The sequence below is a fragment of the Monodelphis domestica genome, chromosome 5 (genome assembly GCF_027887165.1).
Source record: "Monodelphis domestica isolate mMonDom1 chromosome 5, mMonDom1.pri, whole genome shotgun sequence".
NCBI lineage: Eukaryota > Metazoa > Chordata > Mammalia > Didelphimorphia > Didelphidae > Monodelphis > Monodelphis domestica.
This window is the reverse complement of record NC_077231.1, coordinates 219095119-219120716: the sequence shown is the minus strand read 5'-3', so window position 1 is coordinate 219120716 and position 25598 is coordinate 219095119. Positions and strand designations below refer to the sequence as shown.

At 34.8% G+C, this 25598-nt stretch overlaps 2 protein-coding genes across 2 annotated transcripts in view; both read right to left on the bottom strand.

Annotated features, from left to right (window-relative positions):
• The window catches only part of LOC100618787 (olfactory receptor-like protein OLF3), an 81343-nt gene that overhangs the window by 21120 nt on the left and 34625 nt on the right, over positions 1 to 25598 (bottom strand). The window contains exon 3 of the mRNA XM_056799832.1: positions 8326 to 8367. The gene's annotated coding sequence lies outside the window, so the exon portion shown is untranslated. The remainder of the gene's footprint in view (positions 1 to 8325; positions 8368 to 25598) is intronic.
• Positions 7248 to 8349, bottom strand: LOC100012393 (olfactory receptor-like protein OLF3). Its single transcript, XM_001366641.5, has one exon. The coding sequence runs from the start codon at positions 8347 to 8349 to the stop codon at positions 7390 to 7392; it is 960 nt and encodes a 319-aa protein (XP_001366678.2). The 3' UTR covers positions 7248 to 7389.

Here is a 25598-nt window from a genome sequence, read left to right as displayed (position 1 = left end):
GGTCATACAATTCAGTTGCAAAGCTTAAACTGACCTCTTCAGCTAAAAGGCTCTCATTCAAGAGTTCCTTTCCCTCTAGCATGAGTCCTCTAGGAAGAGTGGGATGATCAAAGAATAATAATAATGCATCTTCTCTATAGTGACATACATATGATGGCTACTAATATGTTCACATCTTCTCTTTAATTCAGCTTTGCTTTTGTCAAGATAATTTTATTAACATGATGTAAAATTAATCCAAGAATATCAAGTTGGGTATAAATGCTTGAAGAAAATTTTATCTAAAATAGTCTCTTAGGAAGATGTCTCCAATGGTCTTTATTGTTTTACCATATTACAATGCCTTACAAATTTGATAAATTACTTGTTGAGATAACACAGAATAATTATAATAATAATAGTCTTTTCAGTTTTACAAAGGCTTTGCCTGCATTATTTAATTTACTTATCATAACAACTTTGTGTGGTACATATTGCAAGTTTTAACCCAGTTTTAAAGATGAGGAACCTGACTTTCAGAGAGGTTGAGTGACTTCCCTATGGCCAATATACCTAGCAAGTGTCAGAAGTGGTATTTAAAGATGTCTTTTCTCTAAAGTTGGCTCTCTATTTAGCAGTGGAATCCTAACTCTTTCCCCTCTTATTTCCCCAAAGTGCTATTCCCTGAAGGAATTCATGCAGAAGTTCCTCTACTTATCCTTAAGTGTAGAAATGATTAATAATATATTTTTCACTTTATTGGTGTGTACCTTTATTTTGGGGACTTGGTTATATATGAGTATTCTCTCACAACATGACCAATATAGAAATATGCTTTGCATGATCATACATGTTTAACTTAGATTAAATTTCTTACCATCTCAGAGAAAAAGGAGAGGAAGAAGAAAGAGAATTTGGTTCTTATAATGTTGCAAAAGTATTGTTATTAGATGTAATTGGAAAAATATATTATTTTCAAAAGAAATGGCTAATAATTGCTTAGGGTGATTGAAATAAGGTCAATCATTTGGATAATTAGAAACGGTAGCAAAGAATGAATGGCTTTCTAGCTCTCAGTTTCATTATTCTGTCTAGCAGCACTGATTTGTAATTAAAAGGTGGGAATTACTGTGGATTAACCACATCCGAACCAGTTCTTGAATCACCATTTCTTTAACAAAAAACCTCTTTCTTATTTTGCCATATTGACATTGTCACGATAAGCTGACTCTCCACAGGAACATACAGAATTGTCTTCCATTTGTCAACAACTCAACAAAAGTGATAAACAATATAATAAAACATCTAATAAGCAAGTGTTATCCCAATCTCTCCAAGATCCCAGTCTCCAGAGTGTACAGAAATTGTTTTACTCCCAGGAATTAAAGGAAAAACACTATTATTTTGCTTAGTGTCCTTTTGCTGTCTTTTTCTACCAGTGGACAAAGGAGTTAAGACAATCCAATATAGTGCTAATGCAATGTTCTAGAAATGAAGTTTGCTTGGTGTCTTATAGAAGAGGTTCCTACTTGTGAACAAAAGACTTTAGACAAAGTTCCCATTGACTCACACATCCTAGTAGAGAATCAGAAACTGCAAGTCAGAAAATCTCACATGTTAAGAAATTAATTCAGTGCAAAACTGGAAGCCAAGATGCTTCAGTGACCCCTGGGTTTCTCATTTTAAACTGTTTTGTTGCTGGCAGGGACTTGTAAGTGCTATTCCTTGAGTCTAGCTCATTGTTTAGCTGCTTCTATTCCACCTCATCACTTCCTGGAGCACACTGCTTCTCTCAAATCTCCCCACTGAGGAGCTCTGGGCTTTTTACAAAGGGAGTAGTGGTAGACTACAAAACATCTGATCATGGCTGTAAGTAACCAAAATTCTGTGAGCTATGGTTTACTGAGAGGGAAAAAAGCCAACATAGTTTTGAGTCACTAAGGTAATGAGTCTGTGATTAAGGAAAAATATAGAGCATTTCCTTTTTGGAAAATGAGATTCACTGCATTTTGGTCCATTCTGAAGGAATTTTATTCATAGAGTTGGTTTTGTTAAATAGTTTGACAAATATTAGAAACCACCCTTCTTGCAAACATGTTAGTGAGGAATTGAGGTCTTGATTGTAAGCTCTTTGAGGGTAGGGAAATGTCATAAATCTATTAATCATTTAAAATACATTCATTTTAATATATACTCATTAAATTTTTGAATGATTGGATGAGTGAATTAAATGAATGAATGAAAAATTTTACCATATAATTTATATATATGGTTAGGTTTAAGAACAACAATATTGAGAACCAGAATAGATTTGCACAATAATAATTTCCTCTTATTCTAAATATATATCTCAAAGATAGGGATAAACAAATAATAATAGTAGAAATGTGAGTGGAATTCCCCTTTCACTCACTCCATGGCAAATTACCCAAAATTATTATATTAGATGTGATTTTAACCAGATGCTTGTGTTGTTCCACTAATTGTGGAATCAACTGCAATTTTATTTTACTTGGTAACAGTTTTCTCAGACCTTATAACATTTCCTTTACACTCTAAATACTATTTTCATTCCATCTCTGTATGTTTTCTTTTATCCATTCATATCTTTTTGTGGAATCACTGGACTGAAAAAGAGAGAATACCTATTCTAATCTACCATTGATTGAACTTGTCTGTTTTCCCAGAGGGACAAGCAATAGTCTCACCCTTACCAAAGGTATCCAAGTAAAGACTAGATGGGCACTTTTCTTGTCTAGCACAATGCCTGGCTCATAGACATTTAATGAATGTTCATTCATTGGTTCAGGTACAAGGTATACTGGATATTCCCGTTCAATACTAAGTATGATTCAATTATGTTTTGTTCTGTCATCTAATAACTAAAAAACCTTCTTAGAGCAGCGAGGTGGCTCAGTGGATATAAAATCAGACCTGGAGATAGAAGGTCATGGGTTCAAATCTGGTCTCAGACATTTTCTAACTGTGTGATAAGCAAGTCACTTAACCCTATTTTCCTACAACTCTTCTGTTTTGGAACTAATACTTAGTATTGATTCTAAGGCAGAAGGTAGGAATTTTAAAAAAACCTCCTCCTGAAATATGACATAGAGAAATAAATATAAATACCATCAACAGTAATTTTAACATCATCTCTCCCAAAAGGACTTGACTTTTAGAAAAAGAATTGCCCCATTTGTAAGGTTTCAGGTTCTGTTCTAATTAAGCCAACAAGCAAAAGAACTGATACCAGTTTAATCATAGAATTAAAGAGTTTTAAGGGGCCCCACAGGTCATCAATTCTAACAGCTTTCCAAGTAGAAAGGCTCTCTATAATTACTTCAACAAGTGAATGTCTAGCTACTGCTTATGCACCTTCCTTTTCTGCGGAGGATAACACATTCCATTTCTGGACAGCTCCAGTTGCCAGAAGATTTTTCCCAATCAATATACATTTAATTTCTACAGCTTATCCTTAGTTTGGCACTCTGGGAAAGTAAAAAAGAAGTGTATTTCTTTTTCTGCATGACAGCCTCTCACTCACATCCCTCAGTCTTCTCTCCAGATGAAATATCCCAAGAATCTTTTGCCTAATCTTGCTAAAAGCCAGAGATCCATGCCATTTTTATCCATTCTCCTTATTATGTCACTGTTTTGTCCTACTGGACCCTTAAACAGTCTCCCAAAGTCACATAGCTTTGAGAAGTGAGCTTTTTGCTTTATCTTGCTTTAGACCAGCCCTCCATGACACTTCCTCTGTCAACCCCTGTTTTCTATCAATCTTTTATATGTTATTTTCCCCTATCAGAAAGTAAGCTCCTTGAGGGCAGGGGCTGTCTTACTTGCCTGTATATATCTCCAATGATTAGTAAAGAACCTTGCACATAGTAAGCACTTAATAAGTATTCTAACCTGGTATGAACTGGAGCCAACATGAACCATATTATGAGAACTGATTATCAAATTTTCAGAGGGAGTATTTATTCTTCAAAAAATAAATGATAAAGGCTTGATTCATTTTTTGTTGATTGTTTTTAGACTTTAAAAAGTGATGTGAAAATATTAATAATGCAAATTAAATTTTAAAGTATATTGTGCTACATTTCTTTTCCCAAAGAGATGGTGGTTAAATATTTATCAAAACACTCCTATGTCTATCCCCTTGTCTTTAACTGGTCTTTACAGGACAATGTTTTTTAACTTGGTGAATTTTATTTGAAAGAAAAGATAAAAAATTTATTTTTGAATATAAGCCTGAAAATAACCACTATGAGAAAACTCGAAATAGAGAATCTACTCAGTGACAAAAATTATTGTAAAATAGGACATTGCTTTGAATATCCTTATTATTTTGGTCATACTCCTGTGAACCAGAATGTGGATTTTTCCATTTGTTTCATTAACAGCCATGTATCAGTAGAAGATTCTTTAAGGAAGATATTCCAAAATTCCTTCAGTGTCATGAAAAAAAAAAGAATCAATTTACAATTTGGCATTTGTGAGGTATATAACTTTGTATATTGTTGAATTATTAGAATCATTAAGATCAATGAAGTTTATCTTTTCCAAACTAAGATAAAAATTAAAATTAAGCACCAAGCATGTGGACCCTCACTTTCCTGATGTTAAACCTAGCAATCACATGTTACCTCTCTAGATGCCTTACCTGCTTCCAAATAGATGCATAAACATTCCCTTCATAGAAGGCCAGTGACTTGAACTGTCAAGATTCGTACCCACTTTTTGAGGGTCTCTGGAATTCTAATTAAGTTTTCATTATCAAGGGTAACTTGGGATTCTGTCTTTTAGAAAAAAGGTAAGCCTTAAAAAAGGTCTCTATCTTAAAGATCCTCTTGTGAATTATTCCAACCCAAACTATCATTTCCTTCATTTTGAAATATCATATTTGGACCTATAAATGATGCAAGAAATCACCTATTCCAATAGATTCATTGTAGAGAGGAAGAAAATGAAACCTATTGAGGTAGGATGAGATTTATGATCACACAACTGTGCAAGTAACAGTCAGAATCTGTCTTCCAGTCTGTCAATAAAATCCAATAATTAAGTATCAAAAATGTCCAAAAACTTCTTTAGTGTAGGGAGGGGAGGAAGGGAAGGAGATAACTGGGAATTTTAATGTAACCAACAAACAAATTAATTAAGAAAAATATCCAAGATACTATTCTATATTGCAAAGACAAAAATAAATGAAAAGGGGGCAGCTAGGTGGCACAATGGATATGGTGCCAGGCCTGGAGGTGGGAAGATCTGGATTTAAAACTGGCCTCAAATACTTCCTAGCTCTGTGACCCTGGGAAAGTCACTTAACCCTGTTTTCCCAGAACAATAGAAAATTATCTTTTAGTTAGGTTTCAAGAAAGCACAGTTGGGTCTGGGGTAATTGAAATAATCCTCCAGGATTAGCTAGGGTATATTTATTGTTTTCTTCAAGGTGTGTTTCCCTGGTGCTATGAAAGGATTCTCAGAGCTTCCCACAACCTTTTCCTAACTCATTAAGTGTAATTTAACCTATAGCACTGATAGGAGTGTGTGAGTTTAGAAAATGTTGAAGTGGAAAAAAGGAGAGAGCATAGTCCAAGCCTGACTATAAACCAGCTGTGTTACCTTAGAGGAATCATCTAATTTCAAAAGGACTCAGCCAGCCGTGTCTAACTCAGAGTTTATTGTGAGGATGGATGAAATAATGAATTTGGAAATTACTTGAAATTCACAAAAGTTTGCATAAATGGGAAGTAAACAAAGTCATTAAGCCTATGGGAAGACAGAAGCAGGAAGGAAGACAGTCTGGGGTACCCCGGGGTAACAGAGAAATCTCAAATTTAGGAGTGTGGTATGCGTGATGATTTTCACCCATTTCTCCTTTTTTTCTGCCATACAGTACTTTTTCTTCATCAATTCCATTCCTTCTTGCCCTTTTTTCCTACTAGAATTTCCAGCAAAAGTGGTTGTGGTCTTCTGCTCACCTGTCAGGAAGGATCCTTTTTCACCAGAGTTTGTGAGATATGTTACAGCCTGCTAAGGTCAAGGTGCCTTTTATCAAAGACCTTGAAATTCTGCCCCTTGTTTTCTACCAAACATGACAAACTGGCCCAGTGAAATTACCAGCACTGATGTCCACTTAAAGTCAAGTTCATATAATAAAAGGATGTGGAACTAGAAGGGACCATCTAGTTAAACCCTTCAATTTCCTGTTGTTCATTAGTTCAGTCATGTCAGACTCTTTGTGATCCTAAGGACCATAGCAATTCTTAGGGTTTTTGTGGCAAGGATACTGGTTTGCCATTTCCTTCTTCAGTGGACTGAGTTGATGGTTTTGTCAAGCAATCAAAGATTAAGTGACTTGTCCAAGGTCTAGTAAATGTCTGGGGTCTTCATAATTCCAGGTCCATTCCTCTATTCACTAAACCACTTAGCTGCCTCCTGAACCTGTCATTTTACTGATGAGGAAACTAAAGAGATTTACTCTAAGATACCCAGGGAATAGTAAAGGCAGGATTCAAACCCAAGTTCTCTGATTCTAAATCCTGTTCTTTTTCTACGATGCCACATTGTCTCCTTCATTTTTGTTAGGGTATTTCTATATAGATGTTTTATATTCTAAATTTGCTCAGCTTCTGAAGTAGGGCACTGCCTTTATTCTGATTCAATTTGTTTTATACCCAAAACTTCAGCGATATGTGGGACAACTAATTCCTTTGGGACTAGACTGGTTTAAGCTACACCCCCACACACCCATAAAAAATGTGTTTTTTTCAGCCATTCGGATCTCTTGCTCACTTGTAGAAATGTATTTATCTAAAGTAAAGTGCTTTCTAAAAAGTCCACGTTATATAAACTCAGAATAAATAGTCATTCTTTCTCTTCCTCCCTCACTAAATAAACCCAACACATCCATTTATTTGACATAGATACAGTGTGTCCATAATGTATAAGACTCTGAATAAGCATGCCTTCCTAAATTTTAATGACAATACTTTTTTTCCCCAGCATTAAACAAATTGATGGTTTTACTGCAATATGCTAGCGCTCCATGTGCAATTATTCTGAGTGATTCTTTCAGTATTAAAATACTTTGTTTTAAAAGAACATAGTTCATCTCCACATACAGGTGAACATGAAAAACGAGACAAATTAAATGATAAAATTAGATTTCTTTTCCAGATTATTCAGAAAATCAAAAACAAGAGTGGAGTAAACTTGGGAAGTTCTATCTTTGGGTGTGAAACCAGCAGTCACTGTCTCTCTTAACTCCAGTCCTCACTTTTTATTTCAGAATGTGATTTAGAGTTCTTCCAATTCTCAAAAGGGGGACAGTGATGTGGTAATGCAGACCAAATTTGAATCTGGGAGAGATGGTTCAGAGACACAGCTGTCTTTTTGTGTGATTCATGAGGATGTCAGCTTTGACTTTAATTCATAGAACTGTCCTAGCAGTTTCTGCCAAGCTCCCTTCACTTCCTTGTTCCTCACACTATAAATCAGAGGGTTTAGCATGGGTATTAAGAGAGCATAGAACAGCGAGATCATCTTCTCCTGAAGGATATTGGGGCTTGAGTGGGGCTGAATGTATGTGAAAATGGTCATCCCATAGCACAAAATCACCACTGTCAAATGGGAGGCACAGGTCTGGAAGGCTTTCTTCCTTCCCTCTGTGGACTGGATCTTCAGGATAGTAGAAATGATCTTGACATAGGACAGCAGAACCAGCAAGAATGGAGTCATGAGCAGGACGATGCTGGACGCCATAATTGCAACCTCATTGGAAGAGGTGTCCACACAGGCCAAGCGGACTAAAGCTAAGAGTTCACATGATATGTGGTCAATGACACGGTTTGTGCACATGGGGAGCTGAAAAGTGATGGCTGTCTGCATGAGAGAGTTCAGAGAGCCACTGACCCAAGAGGCAGTCACCAGCCTAGCACACAAGCCAACATGCATGATGGCCGAGTAGCGCAAGGGGTTGCACACTGCTACGTAGCGGTCATAGGCCATCGTGGCCAACAAAACAAATTCGATCCCACCCAGGCCCAGAGAGAAAAAGAGCTGGGCAGCACAGCTCACATATGGAATTGTTTTTTGTTCTTCCAGGAAATGCGCCAACATTTGGGGCACAATGCTGGTGGCGTAAGAGACATCAACAAGGTTGAGGTTGGTGAGGAAGAAGTACATAGGAGTATGCAGCCGGGTATCCAGTCTGATAAGAATGATGATGAGGATGTTTCCAAGAACAGCCAGCAGGTAAATGGACAGGAAAAGAATAAAGAGAAAGATCTGAGTCCCCCAGTCACTAGATAGCCCCAGGAGAATGAATGAACTACTTACCCAAGTCTGATTATCTGTTTCCATTAAATGCTAATGGAGAATCTGTAGGGAGAAGCAGAAATAGGAAAGATCATAGTTTGAAAAATCAAACCTTGGGTTTTCAAAGGACTATTTTTATCACTCAAGGATTTTATTGTTAAGTATCTCTGTCAGTTTGAAACAAGTAAACTCAATTGACTCCAATAGGATGTGGTTAGTACAAATGGAATAAGCTTGACTTATGAGGTAATGAGTGCCCTATCAAAGGAAGTGCCTGAATCATCTGTATGATTCAATGTGTGAAGGGACACTGCATAACTAATTCCTCATCCAGTAGGGAGCTTGATTAGATGATGTCTAAAACCCCTTCCAAATAAAAGATTCTATGATTGTGGCTGTGGTCCCTCTGACGATTTCACTCTGTCTCATTACCATGGACTCAGTTGACTTTTAAACATACTCCTTCAAGCATCATCACCTCTCATCTTCTCTGAAACTTTGTTCCATCAATCATTGTCTTATTTGAGAATTTTCAATCCATTTGACTCCTTTCTACCAATCAAAAGTGGTGCTTGGGTAATCCAGCTTTAAGAGAGAAACTATGCCATTTACCTTAAAGTGATACTCTCTCTATATCTTCCTTCAAGTGCAAAGCAGAATACGGTAAGGTGTGAAAATAGATCCTAGTTAGTGCCAGCCCCAAGGAAGAACAAAAGAAGCCCATCTTTGGGTATCAAACTTCAAGAAAGAGGAGCCCAAGTTCACTGCATTCATGACTTCAATAAATATTTATTAGGCACTTGGTATATGCCTAGAAATTCATTAGACCTTGGCACAAAAAAAATTAAATTTATACACAATCTATATACTCTACATTCTTATGGCATTCACAATCAATAGAAGGCTGACGTACCATTTCCTTAAAGGCACTGGTTAGCCAGATTACAAGGATGAGTACAGAGAGTGCTTCCTGTAATTAAGTTAGAACTTAAAGGCGTTGCTTTGTATCCTGATCAGAAAATAGTGATTTTTGAAGAGTGATGATAAAAGATATATTAGTGATTTAATTTATTTTTGATTATGAGAAAATCTTTTCAATTTCCTAATGTGGGCATCATCTATCTGTTATATGAAACATACTTCTGTCATTTGAATTGAGAACATTCTGGTCAATGTCATAGAGAAAATAAGACCAAATTAATGTCCAGAAAAGTCATATTTTTAAATATGGGAGGGAAAAAGATCTTATGGTTAAATATCATATAAGGTAAGGGGAATATAACCAACACTACAATAAATTGCTGTTTGAGGATAAAATGTAAAGGAGTTAAAAGAAAAAGGTCATTCTGTCACATGCATATACAAGACTGGGAAGGTATTCTATGGATGATGACATATTCTTGGTCTGAGGACAAATGGAAATGTAGCATAATGGAGAGAGTGCTGAATTTGGAATCAATAAGATACAAACTAAATGTTGTTTAAAATAGATGTTGTTTGATTGACATATTCTTGCATTCAAATTCACCTTTGGTATTTATTTTGTGACAATGGACAATTCAATTAACCCATCTCAGTTTCCTCATCTAAAAAATAAGGAAGATAAAACTGGCACTTCCTACTGTGTAGGGTTGTTGTGAGAATCACATAGACATGGAATATGGCTGACTAATAGCAAAATGTCACACAAATATCATTATTATCACAAAAATTTTAATAAGTGATTTTTATCTACATCTCTATAATCTTTGTGAATACAGAACTGGGTTTTGGAGGTCATACTTAATTTTTAATCATAATATTAAAAAGAGTTTGATGTTTTTTTCAAAAAACTATTGATAGATGTGGTTGTTAATGATAATGAATTATAAAATGCTAATACCCTAGAATTTGGAGTTACAAGAAACCTTAGAGATCAATGAAACCAACTCCCACATTTTACACACTGTTTAGAAATTATTTAGAAAATATGTCCAGAAAAGTCATATCTGTTGAATATGGGAGGGAGAAAATGAATTTATGACAAAGTCATTCTAAAAGGGAAATGACAACAATCACTATAACAAAGAACTGTTTAAGGAGAAGGCATAAAAAGAAGCTATGGGGAAAAGGTCATTTTGTCATCTTATTCATCAATACTTGATTATCATAAGCAATAAGTATCAGGGGAGGGATTGGAACTCAGGTCAGTATTTTTCCCACCTACCTCCATTACTGTTTGTCTAATCTGCATAGTACTTTTTAGAAAATTAGCAAGTAAAAGTTATTTCACAGGAATGCAGAAGCAATAAATATTTCTTCTTCATCCTTGATTTCAATATAGGGTGTCAGGTGACAAATGGATTAAGGGCTAGACATTGGTTCAAAAACTGACTCTAACACATATTGCCTGAATGATCATGAGCAATATTTTACCCTCTCTGAGTTTCTGTACCATCAAATGTGAAATTAAAGGCTTGGATTAGATGATCTCTACCTTCCCTGCTAACTCAAAATCTTGTCCCTAAGACAAGCAGATGAGGTTCAAAGACACCATTAAATCCTTTATTTTTCATTTCTGAAGTAAACAATGGGCAAAATTGACAATCAGAATATGGTCCTGTCTTAATGAGAATGTATATTTGCACACTAGACACATTTCATTGTACATCTCTCTGCATAATACCTATTTCAACTCTGGACCATTCTCATGATCAGACCTCAGTTTTGATCATGGCACCATTTCTTCAGCATAGCCCCTCAATTTCCCTTTCATGTAACCAAGAGTGAATGGCTAAAAAGCATGCATCTTCTTCAAATCTTTACCTATCTATCTATATTTCCTCATGGATGAACACATCATTAAATACAGGTACTCTAAGAAAACACTTCAGAAAGTCTCCTATTATGCTCAGTAAATTCAAAAAAGACAAACATGCATGAGTTTGTCTTCTGTATCCCCTTCTAAACACAATGAAAGAATTGTTTGGATTTTCCTCTTTCAACTTTTATTTTCTCCTTTAAGAGGAATTAGCTATTCCCAGCCTTGTTAGTCTCACCTTCTATGGTGACCCATGCTCCTTTCCATAATTATTGTCTGCCTCAGAATAAAACTTTTCTTTGCCTGGTTTTCCTACTCAGGTTAGCAATTTATTCTTCCATTTCACTGGAAATTCATCAAATGAATGCTCATTGTGTTCAATTACCTATCACCCATTCCCTCCTTATTCCTCTGTAATGGATTCTATCTTCCTGTTGACACTCTCCTCACCACAAATCCCTTTGCTCAGTGTTCATTCTTCCCAACATATGACACTGTTGAACCCTTCTGCTCTAATCACTCACTGTCTTCAACATTTCACTCTCCTTGTGCTTCTTTACTAACCTTTCTTGGTCTTATTAACTGACTCCTCTTTTCTTCCTGAACTCTTAACTAAGACTATTGACCTCATTTCTGTCCTAAATTGTATCTCCTTTTCTTTTTAGACCTTCTCTCTTAAAGAATTATCTTGCTGTCAAAATTTACAATGTATTTGTATTTATGTACATAAAACTCAGATCTAGCCATATGCTTTATTTTTTATAAGCATTTACTTAAAAAAAAAACCAAACCTTACCTTCTTTCTGTATTAATGTCAATTCTAAAAGAGAAAAGTGGCAAGAACTAGGCAATTGAGATTAAATGACTTGCCCCAGGTCACACAGCTAGGAAGTGGCTGAGATGAGATTTGAACTCAAGTCTTCCTGACTCCAGGTCTAGCCTTATTCTTTAGTGATATATCTTCAAATATCTATTGGATATTTCTACTTTAATTCACTATAATCACTGTAAATATAACAAATATAAATTCATAATTTCCCCCAAATCAGCTCCACCTCCTGTTTTTCTTGAATTAAAGTGAGTGAAAAGTCTATTTTTCTCATGTACCAATACTCTTCCACTCACTCAGGACCCAAACCTAAGAGCCATTTTTTTCTTTTTTCTCTCACCCTCCACTGATCCTTCCCTATATCCAAACAATCTTCAAGTCATGTATTTAGTAGAGACCTTAAGGTCCCTCTCATTTTCTAGATAATCAGACTCAGTGTGGAAATTACCTATACCAGAGAATCAGAAATTGCTATTCTTCTTTTGGTAATAGTGTTATTTTGAACCTTTTAGGACATAAATGGAAGTAGTCATTGAAAATTAATTCTAGATCCTTTATTCTAGACAAAGTTACATTTAACTAACTCAAAAGTTATCAAGAGGACTAAAAATGTGGTATTGGGATATTTTGAACATTTTCACAAATCCTTATAAACTTTTACATGGCAAAGGTTGCATCAGATGCCAATTTACTTTTAGTCATGTGTATATAAAAATTAATAGCTAATATTTTATAGTATTTTAATTTCTTAAAGACACTTGGATGTATTATCTCATTTCTAGTATTGCAACAACTCTGAGAGGTAGGTATTCTTTTAATACACATGTAACGATTTAGGAAATTTATCTAGGCAGAGGTAAAGTGACTTTCCAAGGTTGACACAGCTAATAAATGTGTGGAGCAGATTCAAACTCAGGTCTTCCTAACTTCAAATTCAGCATTCAATGCCCTATACCATTTCCTTCATTTTTACCTCAATAGATCCAGACAGATAAAGTGATCTTTCTTAAAATATAAAGGCAGCAAAATTGAGATTTCGTCTCAAATCCTATGATGCTAAATATAACTTTTTCTAAAGAATCAATTGCTTTATAAATTATTCAATCCCTCTATAGTCAGATAAGGTCTAAATTATTTCAGCATAGTGACAGAACACAGTAGGCTTTTAACAAATAATAAATGAATAGGCAAATGAGGCTAAAAATTAATTGTATTTAATAAACACCTTCTTCATAGACTCTCTTATTTTTAGTCTCTCTGTCCCATGTGAACATATTTTCTTTTTGTCCTGTTATCCTCTCCTAAGCCAGCTACATTGAATATTCATAGCAATTCTTACATTTTGTCTCCTATTAAATCATTCTTCAGCTGTTGTTTTTTTCTCCCTGATTTTATCTTTTGGATTCCCATTGTTTAAGCAAAGAAAAATAAACTACATTTCCTCAAAATTATACAACAGGAGAACATGTCCCTGCAGTCCATCTTCCTAAACATGAATTCCATAAGAACAGAGATCTTTTCTCTTGTAAGACATTGATAATCAGTTTAAACAGAGTTAAAGCAAAGAGTTATCTAGATGACATGAGTTGAAGGGTACAGGTAAAGTCCTCCATCTAAAAATATCTCTCTATTGGATATCATGATAAGCAATATGCCAAGATCTAGGCTAGATCTGTGTGGGATACTACCATCTTCTCTTTGAGGTTCTCTTTTAAAATTCCCTCAATAACTCCTGGGAGTTCTATTTAACAATTTAAGTATCAAATTAAAGTAATATATTTCTGTGACCCTTTAAAATGTATAAAACACGTTCAAAAACCATTTTAAATAATACAACTATTATTCACTCCATATACAAATCAGGAAATTGAGGGTCTGCACAACTAAGCAATTCCCAATTATCAGAAATCTAGCAATCTCTGAGGTTGAAGTCCAACTTATTTTTCCTGAATCATAAGTCTTTTGTTCTGTCTATGATAATTGCCAGGCCAGGGCACACAAATCCTTGGTATGAAGGAATATATGAGACTCTTTTCTCCCTCTATGACTTGAGAATTGCCATACAAATATATGAGTAGTAGGTGAATTTTGGATGGGCAGGGAAAGAGGTACTGACAACAGTGAAATGGGCACTAAGTTGAGATGGAAAGGGGAGAACAACCAAAGATAAATATTTCTGTCAATGCTTTACTAAGACTTAAAAATCAATCTTGAATGGGAAGCACTCTCTCCTAAAGAAAATCAATCATATTAACAACCATTCCTAATAAGAAAATGAGGAATTTTTAAAAGTACAAGTGTTGAACTACTCTTTTCTCTTCTTTATGGTCTTAACAAAAGAGTATTCCATTCTCCAAAATTATTTCTTCCTCACCCAGCTCCTAATTCCTTTATGCCTCCTTCAAAATTTTTCAGTACCTTAATATCAGCTAGTTGCCAGAGAGGAAAGTCACTGGGCAAACTGAATTTCATTAAATGTATAAATGAGTGCAATTGAATCCATTCCTGGGTTGTTTGCATTTTAGACTCCATTTGGCAAAGGTAAAATCTTAGTACAGAGGAAATTCAACTATAATCATATATTCAGTTTTCCTATATTATATTTCATATATCATATAATCAAATCAAGTTTTCAGGGGTAAGTGCCAGATTAGTGAAAGAGATTTTTGATCAGTGAATCCTTCTTATCAATATCAAATAACATTTGTTGATCACCAATTTCCAGGGTGTTGGTACTGAATAAAATCTGGTAGTTGTGTAACCTAATAATACTCCTAGTAACAAGACTGGCAAATATTTATACACCATTTTGAAGTTTAAAAAGATCTTCATATTCATTAATTCATTTGATCCTCAACTCTGTGAATTAGGACTATAATGTCCATTTTAAAGATGAGAAAACAGGATATGCATTGAGCAAGCCTTTGTTACCACACCACACCCCTGTCACTCAAGAGAATTACCAGTAAAGAAAATAGAATAGCTTTTTGTCTTCTGCTAGTCATCTCTCCTCTCAGACACTTCCACCTGAAATTCATGTACTCAGAACTGCACTAACTATATCTCCCCTCCCATATTAGTGCTTATAAAACAGAATAAAACAAAAACATGAAGCATAATGACTTGAATATGTCAAGCACTTAAGAAATATTTTAATTCAATTTGATAGGATTTCTAATGTAGGATAAACATTTAAGGTAATAATTATTTTTTCACTCTTTATCCAGATGTTGATATCACATAGGCAATGGCTTTCCCCAACCCTGTTTTTTTCTACCAGATTACTGGAAGGATCTCCAGTCTCAGGGGCTCTCATATTGACCCCATTTTTTATGTCTTCAGGTCTTTCTTATACTAGAAATACCATTGTAACTTCAAAACTTCCAAATAATAATATAAAATGTTTGATTATAAACAATTAGTTAACTTTTCTGGAGAGTAAGAAAACAAATTCATTTCTTCTCCAATTGTAACATTAAATGTCTCTTATCCTCTCTTAATGTGTTTTATAGCAGTCTTTCTCATAACATTGTCCCTTTATATTTCACACTATAATACTCCACTGAACTCCCTTCATCCTTCCCTGTGGTGAAAAGTAGTAAGTGATCTGGAAGACCAAAAGAGAGATAAAAATATTCATTTTTCAAAATCATGCCTTCTTATGAATCTTCAAAAAAACTACTTCTGCCTTCCATGATAGCACTTTCTATTCATGAAAAATGTCCCAATATTTTAATATGACATTTAAGTATTTGAGAATAATTATGCTTCAAAATGCTTAACAGAAATTTCAAGACTGTTAATTCAGGTGGATTTTTTTAAATAAAAGAAAGAATTTATCCCTAACTTTGCATCAGTCTTTTAAAAAAAATCCAATTTAAGCAAAGTCAGGATGTGAGGAAATTTTCAAGAAAGATTTCCAATGAATTATTTATGTGATGCCCTATATAACAGGACTATGAAGACCTAACCTGCTAAATTTCTGTGTCCCCTTTAATCTTAAGTTTAGTCATTTTAATACCCTCTTCAGTTTTAAGCCTATTTGACTATTTTTATTGGAATCCTCAACTCCTTTAGATGGGACCAGCAGGATCTGATTATACACAATGAAAAAGTGGTGAAATAACAGTGTTTGTTAATTTCATTCTAAATACTCAAAATTCTGAAGAATAGAGACACAGAGCATATGAAACTCAGTTTAAAAATCTTGAAGGTGGGTTCATTTTATTTTGTTAATGGTATCTCAGTTTCCTAATCCCACATTCAGTATCAGCTGCCCACTTTCAGCTACAGAAATTTTCCAATGACTTACAAAGAAGAGAAGACTTGTTTGAAGTGGATACTTAACTCATTTTCAATGGACAGTAATATTTACATCATACGGGTCTTTGGGAGCAGGAAGCTCCAGAAGCACTTAGGTTGTTGAAGGTCGAAGAAGTATTTGACATTCTGAGAGGGAAATTAATGTCCCCTCTTTGGGGGTCTTGTTATCTTCTTTCTGACTTATTTTATTCCCCTGGCTTTTCATAGTATGTCAAAGCTTGATTTATGAATAGTCCCTCTCTTAAATTCCATTATTTTAAAATAGGCAATTCATAAAAATTTATCTTTTCTAGGAACCTACTTTGTTTGGGTTCCATTATTCTTTCCCTGCTCCCTTTCTTTATCACTCTCCCTCATATATCTAAAGCTTGGACATTTACCTACAGTTTAAATCCCTTTGGGCAACATTTTCCCTCTATGTATCTTCCCTATAATCCCCTACTGGTCTTTTCTCTAATTGTATTTCAATGCTAATGGAAAGAACCAAGAGATGGGAGTCAGGAGACATAAATTTAGTCCCAGATCACACTGATTTGTTGTATCCCTTTGAGTAATTCACTATCTTTCTGTATTTTAACTTTTTAAATAGAAAATATGGGAAAAACAAGACTATTCCCCCTTACTTTTCATGGTTGTCATGAGAATAGAATGAGATAAAAAAATTTTAAAAATACTGAAAAAGTGTTTTATAAATTTTGTGACCTATTATTAATATTATGTATTAAATAAGTAAATATGTTTAGGTGTATATGTTTTGAGGGATGGATCTTATCTTTGAAGCCTCAGGGCCTACCAGTATATTTATTGTAGGTACTTAATAAAAGATGAATAATGATATTCTCTCTCTCTACCAGGACTAGATTGTTATTATGTACTCAAAAAACAAAAGGGATCTTTGGCCTCCAGTTTTTATATAATATAGCATAAATCTATTTTTTTATGTTGGCCATAGAATAGCAATTTCTTCTCCTCAACTAGGGTTTATTCCTAGTCTAAGCCTAGGAATCAATAGGAATTAAACCAATTGCATGCCTTAACCCACAATCTCCACATTCCCTTTTCCTTCACTTTAGGCCAGTACTCTGCCCATTTCTTGGCAGATCTAAAAGTTTTCCTACAACCTAGGACCTCTAATATGCTCTCTTGCTTTGGAATATTTGCCAAAGTGGGGAAGGAGTCAAGATGGTGATTTAGTAGAAGCAAAAGCCAAAACCACTCTATCTTTTCAAACTGATTTTTAGAAGATGCCTCAAAACTTGAAAGGTAGGCAGAGAGAGTAGATTTTCATGGGATAAGGGGGAACTGGAAGCAAAACTGCATAGGAGTGCTGACCAACCACTACCCCCTGCAACATACCAGATACAAAATCTGAGCATGGGCTGACTTCAGGAACCCAGGATGAGGGCTGCACCATCAAGGGAGCAACTCAATATCACCCCTTGAGGTCCTGGGCTTGGCACTAGCCTGAAGTGATGTCCAAAAGCTCAAACCTCCAAAAACAGCAGTGAAGATTTATCCCCAGGGCAAAAGTCAGTAGAAGAGAATGAATTGGCAAGCAGCTTTCAGAGTCCCCAGTGCACAGAGAAAAGGAACTGGGGAGATGAGCAAACAGCAAAAGAAACATTTGGCCCTTGAAAATTTCTACAAGAGAAAAAGAGCAAAGAACAGAACCAACAAGAGATGATAAGATCCAAGCAACTACATGCAAAACTTCAAAAAACCAAAACAAAACAGGAATTGGTAACAAGCTCTGGAAGAACTCAAAAATGAATTTTAAAAATCAAATAAGACTGATTGAAGAAAATGGGGAAAAGAAATGAAAGTAATACAAAAAGAAAATAACAGCTTAGAAAGCAAAATTGGTCAACTGGAAAAAGAGGCACAAAAATCCAATGAGGAAATGAGTTTCATGCAAAGTAGGATGGACCAAATGAAAAGGGAGGATCAAAAGGTCACAGAAGAAATTCAGTCTTTAATAATTAAAATTGGGAAAATAAAGCTAATGGTGTCATGAGACATTAAGAAACAATAAAACAAAATCAAAAGAATGAAAAAAAAAGAAGAAAATGTGAATATCTCATTGAAAAAAAACAGTTGACCTAGAAAATAGATCCAGGAGAAACAATTTGAGAATTATTGTTGTCATGAAATAGTTGCCACAATGCCAAGTGTTTTAAAATGGTGCAGACCTGAAGTTCCCCAAGATCCTTTTGAGTTCTAAAATGGTATGATAACCTGCGGTTTAAGGTACATGTACTCTTAGAAGTATGATATATAGTCAAACTACTTCAGAATTCAAAATAATACATTTATAAATGATAATAATAAAAATAAAGATAATTCTTGCATGAAACTGTCAATGTGGGAGGAATAAAACAAGAAAAGCATTATTGACATGTGAGAACTTTCCAGAGAAATATTAAAAATTTTATCCATGGCATCTTTCAAAACATACTGGGGGTTGGCATTTAATAGAATAATTTTCAAATTCCATCCACCTATCCATTTATTTACTCCAATGTGCCTTCTTGCTACTTAACCAACCATTCATTCATTTACTCCCTCATTCATGCTCCCAGAATTCAATGATCTTTTCATTTGCTCTTTTGTCATGTCTTTTGGTTTCATTGCATTCCCTGCTGCTTTGGTAAATATGGAATACAATAGAAAGATAAGAGAAAATATCCCATTTCCTGTTTCAAACTATACTTTCTAAAGTAGTTAAATTTAGGATTTCCAGAAAATGTTTTCCCTGAATCAAGTAGGGATACCTGCGGATTCCAGACTATTGGGTTCAAGGTCTTCTTCCCTCTAAGAAAAAATGAAAATAGGATAAGTAGAACAGAAACATCTTACTAATTATTTTTCAGTTGCCTGTAATAGGATCATTCCCCCAGTCATCCAGCCTTGAACTTTTGGGATGATCTTGTCATTCTTCTGTTTGATCCTCTATACACATTCAATCACCTAACACTTTCAATTTTGCAAGCAAAATATTTCTTCCATCTGTCACTTCTTTTCTATTTTTACTATCCATATCATCCATATTTTCCTTATTCTATGGCTGGATTTCCACAATCATCTACCTGACTCTGATCTCTTCCCATGCCTAACTATATATAATTCATACTATCACAAAATTAGCCTTTGAAAAATGCAACTTTGAGCATTTCACTTCCTGGTTCAATTTTTCTGGCCCATTTGAAAGAATCTAAAAGCCTCAAACAGGAGCCCTTTCCCTATTATCTTGGAACATACATCACAGTAATGTCATAAGGAATTAAATTTAAGGATTTGACTAAATATGTGAGAATTCTAATATAGTGGTTGTCAATTTAAAATATTATAACTGAAGTAAAATGATTTTTAATAGCTTTTACTTACAAAAGGGTGGAAAGACTGAAAGTTGAGAAATACAAGAAGAGGGTAGAGAAGATGTCTAGCCTATCAGGGCTTGTTAATCCTCCACTGAAGGACCCAATGTTCCACCTACACAGTATCCTTCAAGAGGGGAAGGCCTCTGAAACTAATCTCTCTCGAGGCACCAGGAAAGGAAGGCCAGATACTCACCAAAGAAACAGTCCAAGTCCTAACTTACCTCCAAGATGCAGGTCACCAATGAAAGATGACTCCAAAGATGACAACTTTCAGCCAAAGAAGTTCAGGACTTTTATAGTTCTTTTTGTCCCTTTCCCTCTTCACAGGGGCCAATCATAGCTTCCAAATTGCCTAGCAATGCCCGGGGAGGGAGTGGGGGGGGCAGTATCTGTGGGATTCACACCTCTCATCCTCTGAAAGTGGCAACTTTTTATCATGGGATTCACATGTTTCTGATTGGTTGGGTTAAAACGGTGGAGCTCTCCAAATAAGTGACTTGTGAATTCTCTTACTTGATGGCTTACAAAGTGTTAAGTAGGGGTGTTTTCAGTTTTGGTTGATTAATTTAAAAGTTGCTAATGCTAGACAAAGAAAGTCTGATTCACACTTCACAATGTCCAAAGTGGGACCATATATCTAAATATTGGGATGTGAAAAAAGAAAGCCATGAAGAAAATAGAAAGAGTTAACTTCACAACTTTGGAGAGAGTTTAAAAATCTTAAGTACTCATGACTTTGTTTTGTTTTGTTTTATTTTGCTTTTAAACCGTTACCTTCCATCTTGAAATCAGAAGAGTGGTAAGGGCTAGGCAATAGGGGGTCAAGTGACTTTCCCAGGGTTTCCCAGCTAGGAAGTGTCTGAGGCCAGATTTGAACCTAGGACCTCTCGTCTCTGGGACTGGCTCTCAATCCACTGAGCCACCCAGCTGCCCCCTACTCATGACTTTGAAGAAATTATGTGACAATATTAATTGTTGATTATATTAGAAACATTCACATGATAAAAACTAATGTATTCAAAATGAGAAGTAAGACTTGGGGAAAATTTTTTCACATCACATAAGTGGTCAAAAGCTGTAAATAGCCAGATACAAACAGGAGTAATTAATCTATAATTATATAAAATATTCAAAATCTTTCATGATAGTTTCAATTTAATAATATTCAGAAACTGATAACAATCAAGTTTGCAAACATACTAAAATATAATAATATTCAGAGTTGGTATAGCTGGAATTTTTAAGTACAATATTAGTGGGATACTGAATTGGTTAAAATTTTGGGAAAAATATTATCTACTATTACCATGAAATATCACAATGTTCATAGTCACTTCAGAGAATATTAAGTAAAGAAGTTAATCAAAAAGTCATAACTTTACAAAATATCCTAACATTGCATATATAATGGAAAATAACTAGTAACATAATAACTTTCTATTGATTAGGGAAATGATTAAATAACCTATGGTTGTATTTGAGTACAATTATCATTAAATGATAATTATGGAGAATTTAATACAAAAACATGAATCACAAGCTGATTCAAATCAAAGAAACCAGAACAAAAATAACAATATAAATTGACTATAACAATAATTTATCTAACATAAATATGGAGAAAATAAATTTGAAAATAGCCATGAAAACAAATAGTATGATTAAGTTAATACCCGGTTAAAGTACATTTGTACATACTTTCTGTTTATTTTTTGTTAATATGCATATTTTAATAATTAATAAGGTATATATACAATCTCTTTTTTCTTTTAATGACTATTTTATTTTGTGCTTGATTCATAACTGAAAAAAATAGGGAAAATAAAAATAAAATCAATATTTAAAAATAAAATAGTAACATTGAAACATTTAGTTCTAAATGCCACACTAAAATAGAAGTCTTTTTGCTATTGGTTATTATGATTTTCACATAAGCAAAGGTAATGAGTTTCTCCTTTTCTAGAATACAGTTGCAGTTGATAATTTGATGATGAATTAATTAATATTATGACAATGTCTAAAGATCATAATTATGAATTAAGTCTAGCCTTTTACCATGTGATATCTGGCTCAAAAACATAATTTAGGGAGCTAAGATAGATTGCTGTCTTCAAATCCAGTTGCACTTTGTTTAAATTCAGTACTGCAAAATTCCTTTAACTTTTTTTATTGTTAAACAAGAAGTTTAGAACAGTACAAATTCTTTTAGTTTGATTCAGTTCAATAAACATTATTTAGCACTTCCTATGAGCAAGGAAGTGTGCTAGGGCTTCAGGGTATAAAAACAAAAACAAAACAATTCCTATATTCAAGGATACAACTGAGGGAGTACAGCATGTAAATAGATAAGTAAATATGAAGTATATACAAGGTGATTTCAAGATTGAGACATCAGTAAAAACTAGAGGGACTATGAAAGACAACTCTATAAGGTGGCAATTATGGGAGGAATTTAGGGGTTCTTTAGGGTAGAAGTGACAACAGAATGAATTACAGACAGGAAAACCATCTGGGCAGAGGCACAGAAGTTGGTAGACGTGCTATTCCACATAAAGAATAGCATTTAGAAATTTTTCTATAGGGGATCATTATGGAGAAATTTCACCTAGAAGATCTAAGATAATCTGTACTTGTAAATGTGGAGGGCAATGCAAAAATAGAGCTTAATGGACTCCTCAGCACTAGGGGAAGAGACAACACTAAGATGCTTTCTAAACTTAATGTTTTACTTTAGTTAGATTGGAAATATAGAAATGGCACATAATCAGAGTTCAGAGGAGAAGTTCCCTTATTTCTCACTGGCTTATTTTATGAAGTCATACATGATTTTTGTTGCTTTCTGAAATTCCAGATAAGTTACCATTTCTTTTGTTTATATTTGTGTATGCAGACATGAATTCATATTATCTCCTTCTATAGAATATGATTCTTATGAAAAGGGGCTGTTTCATTTTTTTATTTATATCCTCAGTACATAGCCAAGTATTCTGTGCCAGGCCTAATTCAGGCCACTCTAGTGATACAGGCTCAGGATTGGAACAAGATGACACATTAATTGACCATAAAATCCAATAAAAATGACTTTTGTTGTAACGAAAGACAAAAGGATATAATTACTGCAAAACAGATGCTAGTCCTTTCTGCCTCCACATCTACCAGGGCAACAATGCTAGGTCAGAAATTCGGAGAGCAGGGCAATAGGAATCCTGCCAAATCTCAAGCCATCCATCTCCTGCAGACCAACTAAATCCCAAGAACAATGACCTGGACTCCTTAAAGGAAAAAAAAAATTCCATACTATGCAAAATCAATATTACTCCAACTTCCCTATTTATAGCCACCATATGTTAAGAATACTCCTCTCCCCCATCCTCCCCTTAAACCTAGAATATAGCACAGACAAGCAGCATTTCCTGATTGGCTGAAAGCAACATCTTTGAGAATTGATTCGACTCTACCATCCTGTCATGGAGGATTCATTTAGACTGAGATGAAGGAGATGAGGCTGGAGGGAAGAAAGGATAATAGGACTCTGCATTACTTGAGGATGGTGTTCAATACTGTATAGGTTATTTCAAGGTTGAATAAACCTGAAACTGAACCTTAGGCTGGACACTGACTCACTGGGAGGTAAATTTAGCCATAGAAAGTGCTGATATCATAAAATATTCAAGTTGTTTCATATCCTGAAGTTGAAATTATAATTTCCAATGTCATAAGAGAGAAGAAATACCCCACACACTATGTTTCTGCTCATGTTGTTTTAACTCAAGAGTCCCATCTTGATCTTCACCTTTGGCATTATCCCTGTATTTGGGGCTCTGACCTTCTACCTCGTCTTTGATAACCATCTCTTCTATCTCCCTTGACAGCAATCTATTCACTTGGCTTTTGACATGCTCTTTCTTTGACTAATGGGTTCTCGATCCCCTCTGGATCCAGGTTACTGAATCTAGACCTGAACTTTATCCTTGATTCCTGAGTTGGCTTTCCAACACTTGACTTCTAGTACTCTAGTTAAATTGAGTACCGACTAAAGCTCTGCTTGAAAATGGCAGCGTCCTTGGTATTCACAAGATGAGGAAATGCTCCAGGGATAAGGAAACATTCTGATCAACAACATGAGATGAGACATTGCCAATATTTCAGAGCAGTGACTTATGGTTATTACTCTGTTTAAAAGAATGAAGAGATAAATTTCAAAAATCTATATTTTCAGGTTGTAAATAAATGGCTCCATCCACCTTGTCTCTCCCCTACCCCACATCCACAATTCACCAGATTACAGAATGAGAGATGGATGGGACTTTGATGATCATCATATTGAATCCCTGTATTTTATGGCTGAGCAAACTGAGACTCAGAGATGAAATGACTTTGCCCAGGTCACAGTAAGTCCCAAAGATAGGATCTGAATCCAAGCTCTTGACTTTCAAAATCCTCTTTCTATTGTGCCATATGAAAGCTTCTCTTTGAAATAAATGTTCAACTCTAACATTAGTAATGGCTTTGTGTTATGTAATACTACTTTGTCCCAAGAATTAAAATTCAAGGTCATCTAAAAACAACAGAAAATCAGATAGTGGGTATGAGTAGGTTGCATCATCTAACAAATGAGCAGTTATGCAAGTAAAGTATTGTGAAATGTTATTAAGTTGAAAAAAAATGCCAACTTATAGATGAAAATGCCAACTTCCCCAGGACTGATAAAGATTGGAAGGGTGCTGAGGTCCTTCAGAGACTATCAAATGGGATTAAAAGAAATAATCTCTTTGAAACTATGGAAACCTGTCTTAAGCTTTTTGTAAATTATTTTGCTACATGTTGTTTATTTATTTACTACTATTTGTCTTATTTTGCTTCCCTCAGATTTATTGTATCTTTTAAAAAAAATAAAAACTCTTACCTACTGTTTTAGAATCAATACTTTGTACTGGTTCCAAGGTAGAAGGCTGGCAAGGGCTAAGCAATGGGGGTTAAGTGACTTGCCCAAGCTCACACAGCTAAGAAGTGTCTGAGATCATATTTGAACCCAGGACCTCCCATCTCTGGGCCTGGCTCTCAATCCACTGAGACACCCAGCTGCCCCCTGACTTATTGCCTCTTAATTATATTGAAGAAAGAAAGATTTTGAGCTTTTCTGAGGGTCAGAACTAGGAAAATACATGTCCTTTAAAATACAGACTTTAAAAAATAGTTATAGGTAAGATAAGTAGCCTATCACTCCTGCAAGAAATTTGGATTGCGGATTTCACATGGACTGCTGTGGGACTCATCTGTGCAATCCTGCTTCCTTACAGAAGTGGTCTATATTTTTTAGGACTTGCAGAGTTCCTAAATATTAAATGATAGCATCATGGCTTATTGAAGCAATTTGTCTTCACAGCTCTCCTTGTCAAAGACATTGAATTCTAAGATTTACCCAGCAGCACAAAGCTGATAAATATTTGAACTTAAATTTTCCTAACTTTGAATCGAATGCTCTATCCACTTTATAATATAGTTGTCTAAGTTTATAGCTTCAAAGGATCAGCAAAGGAAAGCAGGGTCAAGCCCTTATTTTATAGATGACATAACTGAGACTCAGAGAGGTGAGACAGAGAAAGAAAAGAATTAGACAGGAATTCAAATCCATCTCCTCTGATTCTCAAGCTGGTGCTCTTTCCCACTATATCAACCTATCTTTAATTTTATTGTGGATTTTTAATAGAAACATAATAGCTGATTTTTAGACAATATCTTAGGAGGTATGGAACTACTAATTTCACACCTACTCACACATATGCACATATCTTCAACTGTTAGTTTCCTTAGTCATGGCATCTATTTGTTTCCATATGGAAATCTGGTCTGATCATGTCACGCTGCCACTCAAGAATGTTTGATGATGTTATTGCCATTTATCAGTTTTGCATTTAAAACTCATCACAGACTGGAACTGCTTCTCCTTTCCAAGGTTATTTCA

What these genes read in the sequence shown, in the direction of transcription:
- LOC100012393 (XM_001366641.5), bottom strand. Translation starts at nt 8,349, where the DNA reads ATGGAAACAGATAATCAGACTTGGGTAAGTAGTTCATTCATTCTCCTG.